This window comes from Thunnus maccoyii, chromosome 18 (genome assembly GCF_910596095.1).
Source record: "Thunnus maccoyii chromosome 18, fThuMac1.1, whole genome shotgun sequence".
Taxonomy (NCBI): Eukaryota; Metazoa; Chordata; class Actinopteri; order Scombriformes; family Scombridae; genus Thunnus; species Thunnus maccoyii.
Genome location: NC_056550.1, coordinates 19,390,001 through 19,410,604, shown reverse-complemented (window position 1 = coordinate 19,410,604; position 20,604 = coordinate 19,390,001). Strand labels below are relative to the sequence as shown.

Genomic DNA, 20,604 nt, shown 5'->3' with positions numbered 1-20,604 from the left:
GGAAGACATTTGTAGATGTAATTAACTAAAACAAATTAATTTGTTTTCTAAAACTTTGGGGAAAATATATGAACTTTACGACTGTCCCCATTTTGAAATTCTACTAGTTTATTGTGCTGTTGAACAGATTGGAAACACAGTTGACTCGTGTTGTCTAAAATAATGACAAAGAAAAGATTTTTTTTTAGTCATGCATTTATTAATTATTTGCAGAGTGAGCTCTTGTTGCAGTCTCTGTCTTCTACTCCAGCTGTTTATCTGTATTTCTCAGCCAGGGCCAGAGCCAGAGCAGCCAGGAACTTGTCCATAGCCACATGGACCTCAGGGGTGAAGTCGTCGGGGAACATGATGGCCAGGACCACAAGGATGTTGTGGGAGGCAATCTGTGAAAAGATGATAATCATATAGATTTTATACATATAGAGTTTTTATCTCCCCATCCACACATCTGTCCCAGATGTTTGCTGTTACAGTTGTTGCTCATGCTGTACTCCATTCTTCATATGTACAGTATAGACCTAATTGAACAATGCAGATTTATCTGAACGGAACAGAATTATCTACACGGTACATAAGGACATTATGTGCCTGTTAATGCCAAATGAACCTGTCGCGAGACTTGAAACCAAAGTCTGAGAAACACACTACATCATGTATTGATGATTTTGAATTTGCACCTTGAAGTTGGCAGGGTCCACTCGCAGAGTGAAGGCATGCAGCTCACTGAGGCTGAGAAGACCTCCTTTCAGGTCGTCGATCTTGGTCAGAGCATCAGCAACTCCAGCCATAATAGTTCTTCCGTGTTTCCTCACGTTGGCAGATCCGGGGCTCAAGTCATTCCAGTGGGCGAAGTAAGTCTTGGTCTGCGGGTAGACGATCAACATCCTGGGTAGAAAATTAAAAAGGTGAGTATGTAAATGAATCCATCAGTGTTGGAGCAGGTTACATCAGTCTGTTTTAAGTTATATTTACCTGGAGATAGCATCCATACCGATTTCGTCCGCCTTTGAAGACACCTTATTCCAGAAAGCCTTGACATTGGCTTTGTCCTTAGCAGTGAGACTGGTCATCTTGCCTGTTGGTTGAGTGTCGCTTAGTGCTTTGTAGCCCAAACAATGGGGGGTTTTTATGGTTAAAACAAAGCATGGACACACCCGGGTCCACCTCCAAGATAGGCTGCAAAGGGCGTTTCCTTTTAGGTTGCAGCCCCCATGAGATAAACAAAAATATTCATATGGTGGCCCCGGGGCCTCTTTGAACTACATCACTCAATCTAAAACACAGTAATCTACCAAATTATTAAAAATATATTGGACACACTCGGGACAGTCACGGTCTGTGAACAGCTACTGGCAAAAATACCACCATATGAGCATATACATATTGATGATCCATACTGATAATGTGTATTATAATAATATGTATCATAATATATACATATTAATATTGAAATTATGATTAAAATCTGAGCACAGCTTCAAAGAGACCATTTGACAATTTGATCCAAGTGAGACAGAAAACACCCTTGATGTGCTGCTTTATATTGAAGTTGCATGAAGAAAAAAAAACTTGTAGTCACTATTGTTCACACTGAAATGAATGAAATGGTGATTGCAATCAACAAACTGATGGCTGAGCGTTTCTGTTTACAATGAGCAATGTGGAAAACAGTAAAAGGACGATACAACTGACAGCATCAAAGGTCCTGATCATGGAACCTGCTCGGTTTCTTTTGCTGTTATTGTGCAGTCTCTGGGTAACAAGCTGGCATTTTGTTACTGTGTTCATCATGTATGTGTGTATATCATGCTGTGGCTCTGCCTACAATTTGTGATCATTTCAATTTACGCCTGTTTGACCAAAAGATAATGACACGAAGTGGAAATAAGCTTCAAGATACTGTAAACTTTTTTCTTTTACATCATTATTTCTTCTTTTCACATCGGGTATCTTTGCATTATCATTTAAATATAATTCATTTTGAGTCTGTGGGAGTTTGTATTGTTTTGCCTTGCTGAATAATGGGGCCTGTGGGGCTGCCGGGTATACTTTGTACCTCGAGCTATTTTTGTCTTTCTCAGGAACAATCGAAGTGGTGCAGATACCCTTATCATTGTCCTAAATCAGCACTTGACCGGCCCACTGTCATCCAGTCACATGCTTCTGGGAGGGGAGCAGGATTGCTTTAAAAGGGGCATCTGGTGCCGGGAAGCAAAGCATCTACTGATCCGCACAGGACAATCTAGACGTCAGCAAAATGGTCGAGTGGACAGACTTCGAGCGCGCCACCATCCAGGACATCTTCGCCAAGATGGACTATGAGTCTGTGGGCCCTGCAGCTCTTGCCAGGTGAGGTGTACTTGTTATTTTGCATCAACAGGAGTGTACTGACGTAATCTTTATGACACCCTAAAAAAGACACTATTTAAGGATCAGGATTTATGTTTTGGATGCACTTTGTCAGAACACAACGTGTCCCAAAGAATCACAAAGGTTTTTTTTTTTCTTTTTTTGTGCTACAAATGATCTCAATCTTAAACACTTGTGATCTTTAATATTTCAGGTGCCTGGTCGTCTACCCCTGGTGTCAGAGGTATTTCGGCAACTTTGGAAACCTCTACAACGCCGCCGCCATCAAGGGAAACCCGATGATTGCAAAACATGGAACAACTATCCTCCACGGTCTGGACCGGGCTGTGAAGAACATGGACAACATCAAGGAAACTTATGCCGAGCTGAGCGTGCTGCACTCCGAGAAACTGCACGTGGACCCTGATAATTTCAAGGTAATGAGTTATGGAACCGCTGTGACTATTATTATAGATGTTTAATAATCATTCCAAAAACAGCCCAGCCTTCATGTTATTGATGTTTTCTGCTTGTTGTGTTGCAGCTGCTGGCTGACTGCCTGACCATTGTGGTTGCAAGCAAGATGGGCAATGACTTCACTGCGCAGGTCCAAGAAGTTTTCCAGAAGTTCCTGGCTGTGGTTGTGAGCTCCCTGGGAAGGCAGTACCACTAAAGAGCTGCAACAGAGGACCATCACATGATGACAGGCTCTTTGTTTTTATCATGTCTCAAAGTCAAATAAACGAATAAGCATATTCAAAACGTTGTTTGTCTGTAATTATGCACAAAACAGATTATATCACCATGAAAATTTAACAGGCTATCTGAGAAAATAGTGACAACAGAAAGTGACCTTTGGACACAAAAAGGGACAAAAACGATGATAAAATGTTAAATTCATGGTCCATATGCATATCATGGGAGCAGCCTGTTTTTAACTCGGCCTTCTGCTGGAGTTTAATTTACATCACTGAATGTCAACTACCATCACCCAATCTAGTTTTAAAACTAGGACTTAATAACGTATAATTTCATTTAATGATAACAACAATAAAAACGACAATGAGTATTGTTTTGTTGTTGTTAATGTTATCAGTGTTATTCTGTTTTGGTTTTTTGTATAATAGCCCATATTGCATCTAACTGTGACTTTAAATGTCTTTAAATTTAATTATTATATATTAAATATAATTATTTAGATTATTTATGTACATGCAATACTAATTACCTCTTCTTCTGTTTTACCACGATATTCCTGAATTAATGTAATTTTGGTAACACTTTCCTATCAATGTACAAATCATATATTTAAATAAAATGCATAGATGAATGCAGGATGTTTAATTAATTAATTGACAGTTGCTTCATACATTGACAATTTTTATACCCACAATAATTGTGAGTTTCAGATTAAAGCATGGTACAACCTGATCATGTAAAACTTTGGGAAAATATATGAACTATACGCATTTATACTGTTGGGATATTCAGATGACAGCATTGCATTTGTGGTTTCGCATGTTATGCTAAATATTTCCACATAAGGAAGACATTTGTAGATTTAATTAAATAAAGCAAATTAGTTTTGTTTCTAAAACTTTGGGGAAATATATGAACTTTACGATTGTCCCCATTTTCAAATTCTGTTAGTTTATTGTCCCGTTTAACAGACTGGAAACACAGTTTACTCCTGATGTCTAAAATAATCACAAAAGATTTTTTTTTTAATTCATGCATTTATTTATTATTTGCAGAGTGAGCTCTTGCTGCAGTCTCCGTCTTCTACTCCAGCTGTTTATCTGTATTTCTCAGCCAGGGCGAGAGCCAGAGCAGCCAGGAACTTGTCCATAGCCACATGGACCTCAGGGGTGAAGTCATCGGGGAACATGATGGCCATGACCACAAGGATGTTGTGGGAGGCAATCTGTGAAAAGATGATAATCACATAGATGTTAGATATATGGAGTTTTTATCTCCTCATCCACACATCTGTCCCAGATGTTTGCTGTTACAGTTGTTGCTCATTCTGTGCTCCATTCTTCATATGTACAGTATAGACCTAATTGAACAATGCAGGTTTATCTGAACGGAACAGAATTATCTACACGGTACACAAGGACATTATGTGCCTGTTAATGACAAATGAACCTGTTGCGAGACTTGAAACCAAAGTCTGAGAAACACACTACATCATGTATTGATGATTTTGAATTTGCACCTTGAAGTTGGCAGGGTCCACTCGCAGAGTGAAGGCATGCAGCTCACTGAGGCTGAGAAGACCTCCTTTCAGATCGTCGATCTTGGTCAGAGCATCAGCAACTCCAGCCATGATAGTTCTTCCGTGCTTCCTCACGTTGGCAGATCCGGGGCTCAAGTCATTCCAGTGGGCGAAGTAAGTCTTGGTCTGCGGGTAGACGATCAACATCCTGGGTAGAAAATTAAAAAGGTGAGTATGTAAATGAATCCATCAGTGTTGGAGCAGGTTACATCAGTCTGTTTTAAGTTATATTTACCTGGAGATAGCATCCATACCGATGTCGTCCGCCTTTGAAGACACCTTATTCCAGAAAGCCTTGACATTGGCTTTGTCCTTAGCAGTGAGACTGGTCATCTTGCCTGTTGGTTGAATGTCACCGAGTGCTTTGTAGCCTTAACAATGGGGGTTTTTATAGTTAAAACAAAGCATGGACACACCCGAGACCACCTCCAAGATAGGCTGCAGAGGGCGTTTCCTGTTAGGTTGCAGCCCCCATGAGATAAAGAAAAATCTTCATATGGTGGCCCCAGAACCTCTTTGAATTACATCACTCAATCTAAAACACAGCAATCTACCTAATTATTTAAAATATATTGGACACACTCGGGCAAGTCACGGGCTATGAGCAGCTACTGGCACAAATAAGGGGAAATAATACCAGTATATGAGCATACACCTATTGATAATACATATTGATAATATGTATTATAATAATATGTATTATAATATATACATTTTAATATTAAAATTATGATTAAAATCTGAAGACAGCTTCAAAGAGACCATTTGACAATTTGATCCAAGTGACACAGAAAACACCCTTGATGTGCTGCTTTATATTAAAGTTGCATGAAGAAAAAAAAAACTTGTAGTCACTATTGTTCTCACTGAAATGAATGAAATGGTGATTGCAATCAACAAACTGATGGCTGAGCGTTTCTGTTTACAATGAGCAGTGTGGAAATCAGAAAAAGGACGGTATAGCTGATAGTGTGAAACTAGTATATGCCCCGAAATATTACGATCGCTGTCCAAGGTCCTGATCATGGAACCTGCTCGGTTTCTTTTGCTGTTATTGTGTAGTCTCTGGGTAACAAACTGTCATTTTGTTACTGTGTTCATCATGTATGTGTGTATATCAGGCTGTGGCTCTGCCAACAGCTATTTGTGATCATTTAAATTTACGCCTGTTTGAACAAAAGATAATGACACAAAGGGTTTCAGGACACATAAGTTTCAGGATATCTTGTAAAAATTTCTTTTACATCATTATTTCTTCTTAACATATTGGGTTTCTGTGAATTATTATTTGAATATGAATGATTGTGAGTCTGAAGGAGTTTGTATTGTTCTGCCCTGTTGAATGGTGGGGCCCTGTGGGGCGGTATACTTTGTACCTCGAGCTATTTTTGTCTTTCTCAAGAACAATCTAAGTGGTGCAGATACTCTTATCATTGTTGTAATGCAGTACTTGGCTGGCCCCCGCCTTCCGATCACATGCTTCTGGAAGGGGAGCAGGGTTGCTTTAAAAGGGGCATCTGGTGCCGGGTAGCACAGCATCTACTGATCCGCACAGGACAATCTAGAGCCAGCAAAATGGTCGAGTGGACAGACTTCGAGCGCGCCACCATCCAGGACATCTTCGCCAAGATGGACTATGAGTCTGTGGGCCCTGCAGCTCTTGCCAGGTGAGGTGTACTTGTTATTTTGCAATAACAAGAGTGTACTGACGTAATCTTTATGACAACCTAAACAAGACACTATTTAAGGATCAGGATTCATGTTTTGGATGCACTTTGTCACAACGCAGTGTGTCTCAAAGAATCACAAATGGTTTTTTTGTTTTGTTTTTTTGCTGTTTTTTGCGCCACAAATGATCCCAATCTTAAACACTTGGGTTTTTAATATTTTTTCAGGTGTCTGGTCGTCTACCCCTGGTGCCAGAGGTATTTCGGCAACTTTGGAAACCTCTACAACGCCGAAGCCATCAAGGGAAACCCGATGATTGCAAAACATGGAACAACTATCCTCCACGGTCTGGACCGGGCTGTGAAGAACATGGACAACATCAAGGAAACTTATGCCGAGCTGAGCGTGCTGCACTCCGAGAAACTGCACGTGGACCCTGATAATTTCAAGGTAATGAGTTATGGAACCGCTGTGACTATTATTATAGATATTCAATAATCATTCCAAAAACAGCCCACCCTTCATGTTATTGATGTTTTTTGCTTATTGTGTTGCAGCTGCTGGCTGACTGCCTGACCATTGTGGTTGCTAGCAAGATGGGCAATGACTTCACTGCGGAGGTCCAAGAAGCTTTCCAGAAGTTCCTGGCGGTGGTTGTGAGCTCCCTGGGAAGGCAGTACCACTAAAGAGCTGCAACCGAGGACCATCACATGCTGACAGGCTCTTTGTTTTTATCATGTCTCAAAGTCAAATAAAAGAATAAGCATATTCAAAATGTTGTTTGTCTGTAATTATGAACAAAACAGATTATATCACCATGAAAATGTAACAGGCTATGTAAGAAAATAATGATAAAAATGTGACCTTTAGATACAGAAAGGGACAAAAGCGATGATAAAATGTTAAAGTGATAATCCATGTGCATATCATGAGAGCAGCATGTTTTCAACTCGACATTCTGCTAGTCGAGTGATGCAAGTACCATCACCCCATCTAGTTTTAAAACTAGGACTTAGTAATGTATCATTTAATTCAATAATTATATCAATATTATCAATAGTATTAAACGATAATACGGTAATGGTAATAGTTTTGTTTTTCTAACAATATTACTGCCCTTATGTTTTGATTTATTGCATAACGGCCCATATATGACGTGTGTGTGTGCATGCATGCATGTATATATATATATATATATATATATATATATATATATATATGTGTGTGTGTGTGTGTGTGTGTGTGTGTGTGTGTGTGTGTGTGAATTGGGTAACACTTTATAATGAGAGTATAAATACTGCTGAAATGCATGATTAATGCAGGATGTATCATGAACTCCTGATGCTCAGCATTAACCAATGATCAAGTCACTATGACTTTACGTGATTAGTTTGCACTTAATAGAGAGTTAATTCACAGTTAATACACAGATTAGTTGACAATTTTTATTTATCTATTTATTTAAATTCTGTTAGTTTATTGTACTGTTGAACAGACTGGAAACTCAGTTGACTCGCGATGTCTAAAATAATCACAAAGAAAACCGATATTTGTTTTTTTAATGAATTTATTTATTATTTTGATTTGTATATGTAATTAATTAAAACAAATTAGTTTTATTTCCTAAAACTTCGGGGAAATATATGAACTTTACGACTGTCCCCAATTTGCAATTCTGCTAATTTATTGTGCTGTTGAACAGACTGGAAACACGGTTGACTCGTGTTTTCTAAAATAATCACAAAGAAAGCCAATGTTATTTTTGTTTTTTTTTAATGTATTTATTTATTATTTGCAGAGTGGGCTCTTGCTGAAGTCTCCGTCTTCTACTCCAGCTGTTTATCTGTATTTCTCAGCCAGGGCCAGAGCCAGAGCAGCCAGGAACTTGTCCATAGCCACATGGACCTCAGGGGTGAAGTCAACGGGGAACATGATGGCCAGGACCACAAGGATGTTGTGGGAGATGATCTGTGAAAAGAGAATAATGTCAAAGATGTTGGCCTATGCTTACACTGAGTTTTAGCTCCCCATCTCCACATCTGTCCCAGATGTTTGCTGTTACAGTTGTTGCTCATTCTGTACTCCATTCTTCATATATACAGTATAGACCTATTTGAACAATGCAGATTTATCTGAATGGGACAGAATTATCTACACGGTACACAAGGACATGTGTCTGTTAATGACATGACATGAACCTGTTGCGAGTCTTGAGGCCAAAGTTTGAGAAACACACTACATCATGTTTTAATCAGTTTGAATCTTCACCTTGAAGTTGGCAGGGTCCACTCGCAGAGTGAAGGCATGCAGCTCACTGAGGGTGAGAAGACCTCCTTTCAGATCGTCGATCTTGGACACAGCATCAGCAACTCCAGCCATCACAGTTTTTCCGTGCTTCTTCACGGGGGCAGAGCCAGGACTCAAGTCATTCCAGTGGGAGAAGTAAGTCTTGGTCTGCGGGTACACGACCAGCATCCTGGGTAGACAATTTAAAAAGGTGAGTATGTAAATGAACCCATCAATGGTGGAGCGCGTTACAGCCAGTTTTACGTCATATTTACCTGGACAGCGCATCCGCGCCGATGTCATCAGCCTGAGGAGCAATTTTAGCCCAGAAGGCCTTGACATTGGCCTTGTCCTTAGCGGTGAGACTGGTCATCTTGCCTTAGTTGATTGAGTGTCGCTAAATGCTTTGAAGCTGAAACAGTGGGGGATTTTATAGTTAAAGCTCAGCATGGACACACCCGGGACCACCTCCAAGATAGGCTGCAGAGGGCGTTTCATGTTAGGTTGCAGCTTCCATGAGATAAACAAAAATGTTGTTTCTTTGAATTACATCACTCAGTCTTACATTGACACGATCTTTTCAAATCACCTGCATTTAAATTGTTATTATTATTATTATTATTATTATTATTATTATTATTATTATTATTATTATTATTATATGAATCATTGTGAGTCTGAGGACCTTTGTATTATATTACATTGGGGCTGTATGATATACTTTCTAGCCAAGACTACAGTATTTTTGTCTCTTTCAGAAACAGTCTAAGCCTTGCATATACATCCTTCTCTTATCACTGTTACAAATCAGCACTTGGCCATTTCACCGCCGAGCCAATCACATGCTTTTATGAGCGGATCATTGTTGCTTTAAACACTCACAGTATTCAGCGAAAATTCCCCCTGGCGGCCCCAAGAGGCATTTTCCTCATAGCGCACCATTGTAAAATCGATATATGTAAAACTGTTGACTGGACACATCCAACTGCAAACAAGGCTTTATTGTTTTGTTCTCTGTTATATGATGTTGTTTATATGATGTTTACCTCAAGAAAACGTTGTTGTTTCACATATATATCATATATTATCAATATAGCATCATATATTTTCAGTGTTCTTTGCCTTAGATCATCATGGGTTACTTCAAGATTAAATGTTTAGCTCAGAATATCATAGTATGGTACTTGAGATCATCATTACTCACAACTGCATTGTAGGCTTTAGCCAGATGTTGAGTTCAGAACATCATGGTGTTGTTTGTTTGAGACTATCATGACTAGTTACACAGCCTGATCGCCAGAATAAACTACAGACACGTTGAATATCTAGGTTTCAACACGTGTAATACCTGACATATTAACAATTCAACAATACATATCATATCAACATTTCTAGATTACGTATCATATCAATATTTCTAAAGTGACGTCGTTCACATGAGATCTATATGAGCGGTCTTTCTTATCAGGAGGAGGAGGGGTCGGTGGATGGTTAGGAAGTTTGTCCGCTTCCCGTTTCAACCAACAAAACCGGTGTTTTTAGTAAGAGGTCGGGACATTTGCAGTAGTTCTAATTTTTTTTTTTAATTTGAACCCAAACCATGATTTTTCCCTAATCCTAACCAAGTGAGTTTTGTGCCTAAAACTAACCAGACCTTAATCACAGCGTTGTCACATCATAAAACATCATTATTCAACTGATAATGGCTAACATTGAAACGTAGAAATTTTACGTATCCGTGGTTTGCAGACACGTACAATGCCAACGTTTTGTTCTGGCGACTGGGTTGCAAGGAAACACCTGGGGTTTCCCTCATGTTTCTGTTTGAATCAATTAGCCTATGTTTGATTGTACATTTAACAGCATGACATTATGATATTTTTTTGTTTAGAATCATAATAGATTCTGCTCTATGATTGGATGCTGAGGCCACAACTTGTAGTGTTATTTGGTTGAGATCATAGTGGGTTTCTCATTGCACTGTAAGCTTGTATTAAGCTCTTGATAACATATCATTATTTACTTGCGATTATCGTGAATTTCTTTACATAGTGTCGACTTAGATTTTGAGCTTCCAATAACGTAGTGCTCTTTACTTTAAATTTAAATGTAGTCATTTAGCTGACGCTTTCATCCAAAGCGACTTACAATTTTGTACTATAAGTCCTAGTAGGGTAAATACTTCCAGTAGTCGGCAATAAGTGATACTGTTCGTCTAACAGTGCCAGATACAGTGCCTTGCTTGGAGCGCATAAGAAGCATAGACAGTAATAAGATACAGTTTAAAGGTCTATTATTAAGGTTATTAGGGCGTCTTTATTAAGGTTATCCTGCCTTTTCTATTATTATATAAATGTTGAGCTAACAATGTATGTATTGCTTTCTTGAGATTATCATGGATTTTTATCTCTTTACATCATTTACATCATATTTTTTTTTAGCCAAATTGTTTGTTTTTCTTTACTTTTTAGGTTTTGTCCACCACAACCTGGAGGAATTCATAAATACAACTGTATACAAAGAGGAGAGATTTCAAGGAAACAACGAAAAGACAGATTTAGCAGTCCATGTTCTGGAAAATTATTCTGATGCTTATGAATTCATTCAAGATAGGCTCACCACTATTAACACCTCAAAAGATGCAAATGTTATGAGTATGAATTTTGCAAGTCTGCAAGTTCAGAAAGATGGATATTTCTTGTTTACATGCAAGCGCTCTGGGGCATGCACACCTCAAAGTCAAGGCCAAAGGAGGTGAAGTCTATGTTTCCTTCAAAAAGAAGACAGACTGGCTTAACATCTAAATATTACTCTCGGATTGTTTCAATTTGAGTCAGAAAGATAGCAATGTGCATCAGTTTTGGCTGGTAGCAACCTTGCTAACTGTTAGCTCACCTTTGAAAGCTAATGTTAGCTTAATTCCATGGCAGAAAAATGCTAATCTAAAAAGCAAATATGCATTTTATAATATCTCATAATAATAAAGCTGTAGTTGCAGACTAGCAGCAGTAAACTAATACGTAAATCTGAAAACTTTAAATTGGATGTAGCATCTCCTAATTTAACTTGCGCCTCTTTGCCGTTTTTCCCTCCTTTTTTTCTTCAATTTAAGTTTTGTAGGCATTGGCAGCAGGGCTCGCTGTGATAGCATCACAAAAGTTGATTGGCTGAGGCAGTTGTTGTCCCAGGGCTATCATATAAAATGTTGGTCCCAGGACAACAACCACTTGGCAAAATTAGGACCCACCCACACATCTGTCCCATATTATTGCATTTGCAGTTGCGCTTCCATATTTCATAATTCTAATGCGACATACATGACCCTTACTTGTCAGATGTCAAGTTTATTTTAATTGAACTGCATAGAGCAGCATCAGTACCGTTTTGCTAATGAAAAATTAACACTGTAGTTGTAAGTCTTGAAAGGACCACAATTTGAGAAAAAAATCACACTGATCACAGGCTTTGACTCAGTACCTTGAAGTTGGCAGGGTCCACTCGCAGAGTGAGGGCATGCAGCTCACTGAGGCTGAGAAGACCTCCTTTCAGATCGTCGATCTTGGTCAGAGCATCAGCAACTCTAGCCATAATAGTTCTTCCGTACTTCCTCACGTTGGCAGATCCGGGACTCAAGTCCTTCAAGTGGACGAAGTAAGTCTTGGTCTGCGGGTACACGGTTAGCATCCCGGGTAGAAAATTTAAAAAGGGAGTATGTAAATGAATCCATCAGTGTTGGAGCAGGTTACATCAGTCTGTTTTAAGTTATATCTACCTGGAGATAGCATCCATACCGATGTCGTCCGCCTTGAAGACACCTTATCCCAGAAGGCCTTGACATTGGCTTTGTCCTTAGCAGTGAGACTGGTCATCTTGCCTGTTGGTTGAGTGTCACTGAGTGCTTTGTAGCGCAAACAATGGGGGGTTTTTATAGTTAAAACAAAGCATGGACACACCCGAGACCACCTCCAAGATAGGCTGCAGAGGGCGTTTCCTGTTAGGTTGCAGCCCCCATGAGATAAAAATCTTCTTATGGTGGCCCCAGAGCCTCTTTGAATTACATCACTCAATCTAAAACACAGCAATCTACCTAATTATTTAACATATATTTTTGACGTAGATATGGACACACTTGGGACAGTCATGGGCTGTGAGCAGCTACTGGCACAAATAAGGGCAATAATACCACCATATAATAGTATGTATTATAATATAAACATATAAATAATAAAATAATGATTAAAATCTGAAGACATTTTTCACATGGGACCATTAGACACTTTGATCAAAGTGACACAGAAAACACCCTTGATGTGCTGCTTCATGTTGAAGTTGCATGAAGAAATAAAAACTTGTAGTCACTAATGTTCGTACTGAACTGAATGAAATGGTGATTGTAATCAGCAAACTGATGGCTGAGCGTGTCCGTTTACAATGAGCAGTGTGGAAATCAGTAAAAGGACGATACAGCTGACAGTGTCAAACTAATATTTCCACCGAAAAATTACGATGATCCTGATCATGGAACCTGCTCGGTTTCTATTGTGTAGTCTCTGGGTAACAAACTGTCACTGTGTTCATTATGTATTTGTGTATTTCAGACTGTGGCTCTGCCAACAATTTTAACCTGTTTGACCAAAGGATAATGACACGAAGTGGAAATAAGCTTCAAGATACTTTGTAAACTTTTTTCTTTCACATCATTATTTCTTCTTAACACACTGGGTTTCTGGGCATAATTTAAATATGAATCATTGTGAGTCTGGGGGAGTTTGTATTGTTTTGCCTTCTTGAATGGTGGGGCCCTGTGGGGCTGCGGTGTATATTTTGTATCTCAAGCTATTTTTGTCTTTCTCAGGAACAATCTAAGTTGTGCAGATACCCTTATCACTGTCTTAAATCAGCAGTTGACTGGCCCACTGTTATCCAGTCACATGCCTCTGGGAGGGGAGTGGGGTTGCTTTAAAAGGTGTATCTGGTTCCGGGAAGCAAAGCATCTACTGATCCGCACAGGACAATCAGCAAAATGGTCGAGAGGACAGACTTCGAGCGCGCCACCATCCAGGACATCCTCGCCAAGATGAACTATGAGGTCGCGGGCCCTGCAGCTCCTGCCAGGTGAGGTGTAATAATAAAATTGTGATTAAAATCTGAACACAGCTTTGACGGAGGATCATTTGACAATTTGATCCAAGTGACATAGAAAACACCCTTGATGTGCTGCTTTATGTTGAAGTTGCATGAAGGAATAACAACTTGTAGTCACTAATGTTCACACTGAACTGAAGGAAATGGTGATTGCAATCAGCATGACTGAGCTTTTATGTTTACAATGAGCAGTGTGGAAATCAGAAAAAAGGACGGTACAGCTGACAGTGTCAAACTAGTATTTGCACCGCAATTTTACGATCGCTGTCCAAGGTCCTGATCATGGAACCTGCTCGGTTTCTTATGCTATTATTGTGCAGTCTCTGGGTAACAAACTGGCATTTTGTTACTGTGTTCATCATCATGTATGTGTGTATATCAGGCTGTAGCTCTGCCAACAATTTGTGATCATATCAATTTACGCCTCTTTGACCAAAAGATAGTAACACAAAGGTAAAATAAGCTTCAGGATATCCTGTAAAAATTATTTTACATCGTTATTTCTTCTTAATACACTGGGTTTCTGTGTATTATTATTTGAATATGAATGATTGTGAGTCTGAAGGAGTTTGTATTATTTTGCCTTTTTGAATGGTGGGCCCCTGTCGGGCTCCGGGGTATACTTTGTACCTCAAGCTATTCTTGTCTTTCTCAGGAACAATCGAAGTGGTGCAGATACCCTTATCATTGTCTAAAATCAGCAGTTGACCGGCCCACTGTCATCCAGTCACATGCTTCTGGGAGGGGAGCAGGGTTGCTTTAAAAGGGGAATCTAGTGCCGGGAAGCAAAGCATCTACTGATGCGCTCAGGACAATCTAGACGTCAGCAAAATGGTCGAGTGGACAGACTTCGAGCGCGCCACCATCCAGGACATCTTCGCCAAGATGGACTATGAGTCTGTGGGCCCTGCAGCTCTTGCCAGGTGAGGTGTACTTGTTATTTTGCATCAACAGGAGTGTACTGACGTAATCTTTATGACACCCTAAAAAAGACACTATTTAAGGATCAGGATTTATGTTTTGGATGCACTTTGTCAGAACACAACGTGTCCCAAAGAATCACAAAGGTTTTTTTTTTTTCTTTTTTTGTGCTACAAATGATCTCAATCTTAAACACTCGTGTTTTTAATGTTTTTTCAGGTGCCTGGTCGTGAGGTGTACTTGTTATTTGGTAACACTTTATAATACAGCCTGCGTTTTACAGTGTAACTTCCCACCACTTAACATGTAATTTCCCAGAACTTCCGTTGTAACTTCCTCGTATGAATCCGTACATATAAAATACTTAACGGTTCTCACTGATACTTAAATGTAGGTAAAGCAGAAGAAAACAAACCAACGAGAAACAAGGGAGTAACAATTGGGGATTTAGAGTGTAACTCCCCGACATTTACCGTGTAACTTCTTCGTATGAATCAGTACATATGTATATGGGTAATGTGCAATAAAAACAAATGTTTCTGCCCTTTGCTCATGGCAATTAGGGCAATCATTTTTTATGCATGTGTGTTTGGCACGCAAGCTCCACCCACACTCCAGAGATTCATTATCCTTATCTCTTCTACCTCATTGTCTAAATTTGAATAAGTCGAGAAATGGGTCTATACCTTTAAGAACTAGCTCCTAGCAGCCATGTTGGTCCAGCACTGCAGCAGCTCAGAACAGGCAAACTTACCTCTCTGAAATGCACAGCTATTGAAAGCTTGTATTATCATCTGAGGATGAAAAAAATAACAATACAGTAATGTAATCATATACATAGTACATCTTTAATTACACAATAATAAGGTACACAGGTAGTTATGAGACATGATTTTATTCTTTAATTACACAGAAACCACAAGGTATGTGCTGTTCTCCCAGTCTTACTCTGTAAATATAGACTACTTACTCTGTTAATACATGGTAACAACAGAGAGCAGGCAGGATTATGTAGTTCACACTGTTCCCCAGTCCTTACTCTGTAAGTACAGACTACTTACTCTGTAAATACATAGTAACAACAGGGAGCAGGCAGGATTATTAAATTCACACTGTTCCCCAGTCCTTACGCTGTAAGTACAGACTACTTACTCTGTAAATACATGGTAACAACAGGGAATGAGCTGGATTATTTCAATTCACACTGCTCCCCAGTCCTCACTCTGTAAATACAGACTACTTACTCTATAACTACATAGTAACAACAGGGGGTGAGCTGGATTATGTAGTTCACAGTGTTCTTCTGGTCTTACTCTGTAAGTACATGGTAACAACAAGGTGCCGGCTGGATTTTGTTCTCCCTTCCTTACTTAGCTGTTTGGTTCTGTTACCTTTCATGTCACAAACTAACAACATGCAACATGTCATTAACAACACACCAGACCAACATTTTGAACAGACAATAAGAAAACATTATTGAACATGATTAAGCAGAATGTTTCATTTATAACTTTTTAACTATATAAACTACTATTATACAATATAAATACTCTATATAAATTGTACTATATACAACTTAAACAACAAAAAACTATATATAAAACTATATATAAAACTAAAACAATAAAAATAACTCTTAACTAATCTATCAAAATGTAGTTATAAAATTAAGTCTAGTAAAAAAACCAACAACAACAAGAACAAAACAGGAAAATATGTTTAAATTGTAAATGTAAAAAACCAACAAAAAGGTACTTTGTTCTTATGGTCTACATCGTCACTTTAGTGGGAGGAGTTCATCACTTCTTTGCAGTCTTTTTTAAAATTTTGTTCTTCATGTCACGGCAGGAGTCAACAAATCCCTTAAAATGCAATGCGAAATCTTTTAAGGTTGTCCCTTCAGTGTAGGTGGGGACACCAAAGTGTTCCCTTACTGATGCTATATCCGTCTGTAATCTCAAATATTGAAGTATATTACAGTATAGTGAAGTCTAAAACACACAAGCACACAATTGTTACATAACAGCATTCATTACATTACCCCTAACCCCCACCCACACAACTAAAAATGGTAGTTACAAGTTATTTTGATATTACGTAATTTGTAGTAGTGAATAACAGTTAAAGTTAAGTAAAAAACAAGCATGACGGCACCACAAATACAGGTATAACATTTTCACATGCAGTGCACTGTACCTCGGCAACGATGCTTGTCAGAGCCATCATTGTTTTGTCCACATGGTCCATGGTTTCAAGGCCTGGGACACACGGAGATTGATTTTGTTTTTAAATTTGATCTTTATGTTTTTCAGGACATACACATACCAGTGTGACCTGTTCAGGTGTAGTCAAGTTTTATATTTCTTTCCTGTACTTGTTAGGTGTTAAGTAATAAACAGTACTGTGCTCTAGGTTTAATACACAATACAATCTATAACTCACTGTACTGTAAATGCAAAACACACATTAATCCCTAAAGTAGAGTAAAGAAGAGAGTATGTTTACAACTTAAACATATTTTCCTGTTTTGTTCTTGTTGGGTTTTTCTTTTTACTAAACATAATCATTTTATAACTACATTTTTGATAGATTAGTTAAGATAGATAGATTAGTTAAGAGTTGTTTTGTTGTTTAAGTTTTATATATAGTTTTTGTTGTTTAAGTTGTATGTAGTACAATTTATATAGAATATTTATATTGTATAATAGTAGTTTATATAGTTAAGAAGTTATACATGAAACATATTCTATTTAATCATGTTCAATAATGTTTTCTCATTGTCTGTTCAAAATGTTGGTCTGGTGTGTTGTTAATGACATGTTGCATGTTGTTAGTTTGTGACATGAAAGGTAACAGAACCAAACAGCTAAGTAAGGAAGGGAGAACAAAATCCAGCTGGCACCCTGTTGTTACCATGTACTTACAGAGTAGGACCAGGAGAACATTGTGAACGACATAATCCAGCCCTCCTCCTGTTGTTACTATGGAGTTACAGAGTAAGTACTCTGTATTTACAGAGTAAGACTGGGAGAACAGCACATACCTTGTGGTTTCTGTGTAATTAAAGAATAAAATCATGTTTCATAACTACCTGTGTACCTTATTATTGTGTAATTAAAGATGTACTATGTATATGATTACATTACTGTATTGTTATTTTTTCATCCTCGGATGACAATACAAGCTTTCCACAGCTGTGCATTTCAGAAAGGTAAGTTTGCCTGTTCTGAGCTGCTGCAGTGCTGGACCAACATGGCTGCTAGGAGCTAGTTCTTAAAGGTATAGACCCATTTCTCGACTTATTCAAATTTAGACAATGAGGTAGAAGACATAAGGATAATGAATCTCTGGAGTGTGGGTGGAGCTTGCCTGCCAAACACGCATGCATAAAAAATGATTGTCCTAACTGCCATGAGCAAAGAGCAGAAACATTTGATTTTATTGCACGTTATCCATATACATATGTACTGATTCATACGAGGAAGTTACACCATAAGTTCCGGGAAGTTACACAGTAAATGTCTGGGAGTTACACTCTAAATTCCCAATTGTTACTCCCTTGTTTCTCGTTGTTTTGTTTTCTTCTGCTGTGCCTACATTTAAGTACAAGTAAGAAACGGTAAGTATTTTATATATATGGATTCATACGAGGATGTTACACCGTAAGTTACGGGAAATTACATGTTAAGTGATGGGAAGTTACACTGTAAAACGCGGGCTGTATTATAAAGTGTTAACTCAATGTTTCTTTTCTGGCACAAATGATCTCAATCTTTAACACTTGTTGTCTTTTTCTTTTTTGGTGCCTGGTCGTCAGCAACGTTGGAAACCTCTACAACGCCGCCGTCATCATGTCAAAGCCGATGATTGCAAATCATGGAAAAACTATCCTCCGTGGTCTGGACCAGGCTGTGAAGACCATGGACAACATCAAGGCCACTTATGCTGAGCTGAGCGTGCTGCACTCCGAGAAACTGCACGTGGACCCTGATAATTTCAAGGTAATGAGTTATGGAACCGCTGTGACTATTATTATAGATTTTCAATAATCATTCCAAAAACAGCCCACCCTTCATGTTGTCACATCACATCACAGGCTTATAGGCTCTTTGTTTTTTTTATCATGTCTATAAAAGCAAATAAGAGAATAAACATGTTTAAAACGTTGTTTGTCTGTAATTATGAACAAAACAGATTAAATCACCATGAAAATGCAGGGGCCCATCTGAGGAAATAGTACTAACCAAAAAGTGATCTTTGGACACAAAAGGGGACAAAAAGATGATAAAATGTTAAAATGATAGTCCATATGCATATCATGGGAGCAGCCTGTTTTTAACTCGCCCTTCTGCTGGAGTTTAAGTCACAACATCACTGAATGTCAACTACCATCACCCTATTTAGTTTTAAAAGTAGGACTTAGAAACGCATCATTTCATTTAATGATAATAGCAATTAACAAAAAAAAACCCGAATAATATTGAAATTGTTATTATTCTTATGTTTTTTTTTCAATAAAGGCATTATTGCATCCAACTGTGACTTTAAATGTGTTTAAATGTAATTATTGTATATTAAATGTAATTATTATATATTAAATGTAAATATTTACATTATTTATAAACATGTAATACTAATTGCCTCCTCTTCTGTTTTACCAAGATATTTCTGAATTAATGTAATTTTGGTAACACTTTATAATGAAAGTACAAATCATATATTTAACTAAAATACATTAATTAATGCAGGATGTAACAAGAACTCCTGTTGCATTAACAAATGATCAAGTAACTATGACTTTACGTGATTAGTTTATATTTAATAGTCAATTAATGAATATTAATTGAAAGTTACTTCATACATTGACAGATTTTATAAACACAGTTAGTGTGAGTTTAAGATTAAAGCATGATACAACCTGATCATGTAAAACTTTGGGAAAATATATGAACTTTACGTATCTATATTATTGGGATATTCAGATGAAAGCATGGCATTGGCGGTTATGCATACTATACTAAATATTTCCACATAAGGAAGACATTTGTAGATGTAATTAGTTAAAACAAATAAGTTTTGTTTTTTTAAACTTCTGGGAAATATATGAACTTTACGACTGTCCCCATTTTGCAGTTCTGCTAATTTATTGTTCCGTTAAACAGACTGGAAACACAGTTGACTCGTGTTGTCTAAAATAATCACAAAGAAAACAAATATTTGTTTTATTCATGCATTTATTAATTATTTGCACAGTGAGCTCTTGCGCTTGAGCCCTGTTTATCTGTATTTCTCAGCCAGGGCCAGAGCCAGAGTAGCCAGGAACTTGTCCATAGCCACATGGACCTCAGGGGTGAATGACACACATCTGTCCCAGAGGTTTGATGTTACAATTGTTGCTCATTCTGTACTCCATTTATCTGAGTGGAACAGAATTATCTACACTGTACATAAGTACATTATGTGCCTGGTAATGACAGATGAGCCCGTTGCGAATCTTGAGACCAAAGTCTGAGAAACACACTACATCATGTATTGATGATTTTGAATCTTCACCTTGAAGTTGGCACATGGGACCATGAGATAATTTTATCCAACTGACACAGAAAACACCATTGATGTACCGCTTTATGTTGAAGTTGCATGAAGAAATAAAAACTTGTAGTCACCAGTGTTCGTACTGAACTGAATGAAATGGTGATTGCAATCAGCAAACTGATGGCTGAGCGTTTCTGTTTATAATAAGCAGTCTGGAAATCAGTAAAAGGACGATACAGCTGACAGTGTCAAACTAATATTTCCACCGAAATATTACGATCTCTGTCCAAGGTCCTGATCATAGAACCTGCTCGGTTTCTTATGCTGTTATTGTGCAGTCTCTGGGTAACAAACTGGCATTTTGTTACTGTGTTCATCATGTCTATGTGTGTATATCAGGCTGTCAATTTGTGATCATTTAA

The 20,604-nt window shown here is 38.1% G+C and overlaps 6 protein-coding genes across 8 annotated transcripts in view; 3 read left to right on the top strand and 3 right to left on the bottom strand.

Moving 5' to 3' along the window:
* Positions 1-242: 242 nt before the first annotated feature.
* LOC121884699 (hemoglobin embryonic subunit alpha-like) lies at positions 243-1,108 on the bottom strand. Its single transcript, XM_042393657.1, has 3 exons — positions 973-1,108; positions 678-885; positions 243-383 (listed from the first exon to the last, which is right to left on the bottom strand). Exons 1-3 carry the CDS (start codon positions 1,068-1,070, stop codon positions 255-257), a joined length of 435 nt encoding a protein of 144 aa, XP_042249591.1. The 5' UTR covers positions 1,071-1,108; the 3' UTR covers positions 243-254.
* Positions 818-3,059, top strand: LOC121884698 (hemoglobin subunit beta-like). 2 transcript variants are annotated; one of them, XM_042393655.1, is made up of 4 exons: positions 818-905; positions 2,082-2,349; positions 2,564-2,786; positions 2,894-3,059. In XM_042393655.1, exons 2-4 carry the CDS (start codon positions 2,258-2,260, stop codon positions 3,020-3,022), a joined length of 444 nt encoding a protein of 147 aa, XP_042249589.1. In that variant the 5' UTR covers positions 818-905; positions 2,082-2,257; the 3' UTR covers positions 3,023-3,059. The 2 variants fall into 2 exon arrangements, with proteins under 2 accessions (XP_042249589.1, XP_042249590.1); XM_042393656.1 differs by lacking the exon at positions 818-905 and adding an exon at positions 1,712-1,756.
* Positions 3,060-4,093: 1,034 nt separating this feature from the next.
* On the bottom strand, positions 4,094-4,995 carry LOC121883670 (hemoglobin embryonic subunit alpha-like). The gene is made up of 3 exons (XM_042392082.1): positions 4,863-4,995; positions 4,568-4,775; positions 4,094-4,273 (listed from the first exon to the last, which is right to left on the bottom strand). Exons 1-3 carry the CDS (start codon positions 4,958-4,960, stop codon positions 4,145-4,147), a joined length of 435 nt encoding a protein of 144 aa, XP_042248016.1. The 5' UTR covers positions 4,961-4,995; the 3' UTR covers positions 4,094-4,144.
* Positions 4,996-6,200: 1,205 nt separating this feature from the next.
* On the top strand, positions 6,201-7,011 carry LOC121883664 (hemoglobin subunit beta-2). Its single transcript, XM_042392073.1, has 3 exons — positions 6,201-6,294; positions 6,523-6,745; positions 6,853-7,011. Exons 1-3 carry the CDS (start codon positions 6,203-6,205, stop codon positions 6,979-6,981), a joined length of 444 nt encoding a protein of 147 aa, XP_042248007.1. The 5' UTR covers positions 6,201-6,202; the 3' UTR covers positions 6,982-7,011.
* Positions 7,012-8,076: 1,065 nt separating this feature from the next.
* On the bottom strand, positions 8,077-12,144 carry LOC121883667 (hemoglobin embryonic subunit alpha-like). 2 transcript variants are annotated; one of them, XM_042392077.1, is made up of 4 exons: positions 12,059-12,144; positions 8,857-8,993; positions 8,564-8,771; positions 8,077-8,263 (listed from the first exon to the last, which is right to left on the bottom strand). In XM_042392077.1, exons 2-4 carry the CDS (start codon positions 8,952-8,954, stop codon positions 8,135-8,137), a joined length of 435 nt encoding a protein of 144 aa, XP_042248011.1. In that variant the 5' UTR covers positions 8,955-8,993; positions 12,059-12,144; the 3' UTR covers positions 8,077-8,134. The 2 variants fall into 2 exon arrangements, with proteins under 2 accessions (XP_042248011.1, XP_042248012.1); XM_042392078.1 differs by lacking the exon at positions 12,059-12,144 and adding an exon at positions 11,477-11,992.
* A 6,067-nt stretch (positions 12,145-18,211) lies between these two features.
* The window catches only part of LOC121883672 (hemoglobin subunit beta-2-like), a 2,730-nt gene continuing 337 nt past the window's right edge, over positions 18,212-20,604 (top strand). Inside the window, exons 1-2 of the mRNA XM_042392084.1 lie at positions 18,212-18,266; positions 18,465-18,648. Of these exons, the coding sequence (XP_042248018.1) occupies positions 18,499-18,648 (150 nt within the window). The 5' untranslated portion in view covers positions 18,212-18,266; positions 18,465-18,498. The remainder of the gene's footprint in view (positions 18,267-18,464; positions 18,649-20,604) is intronic.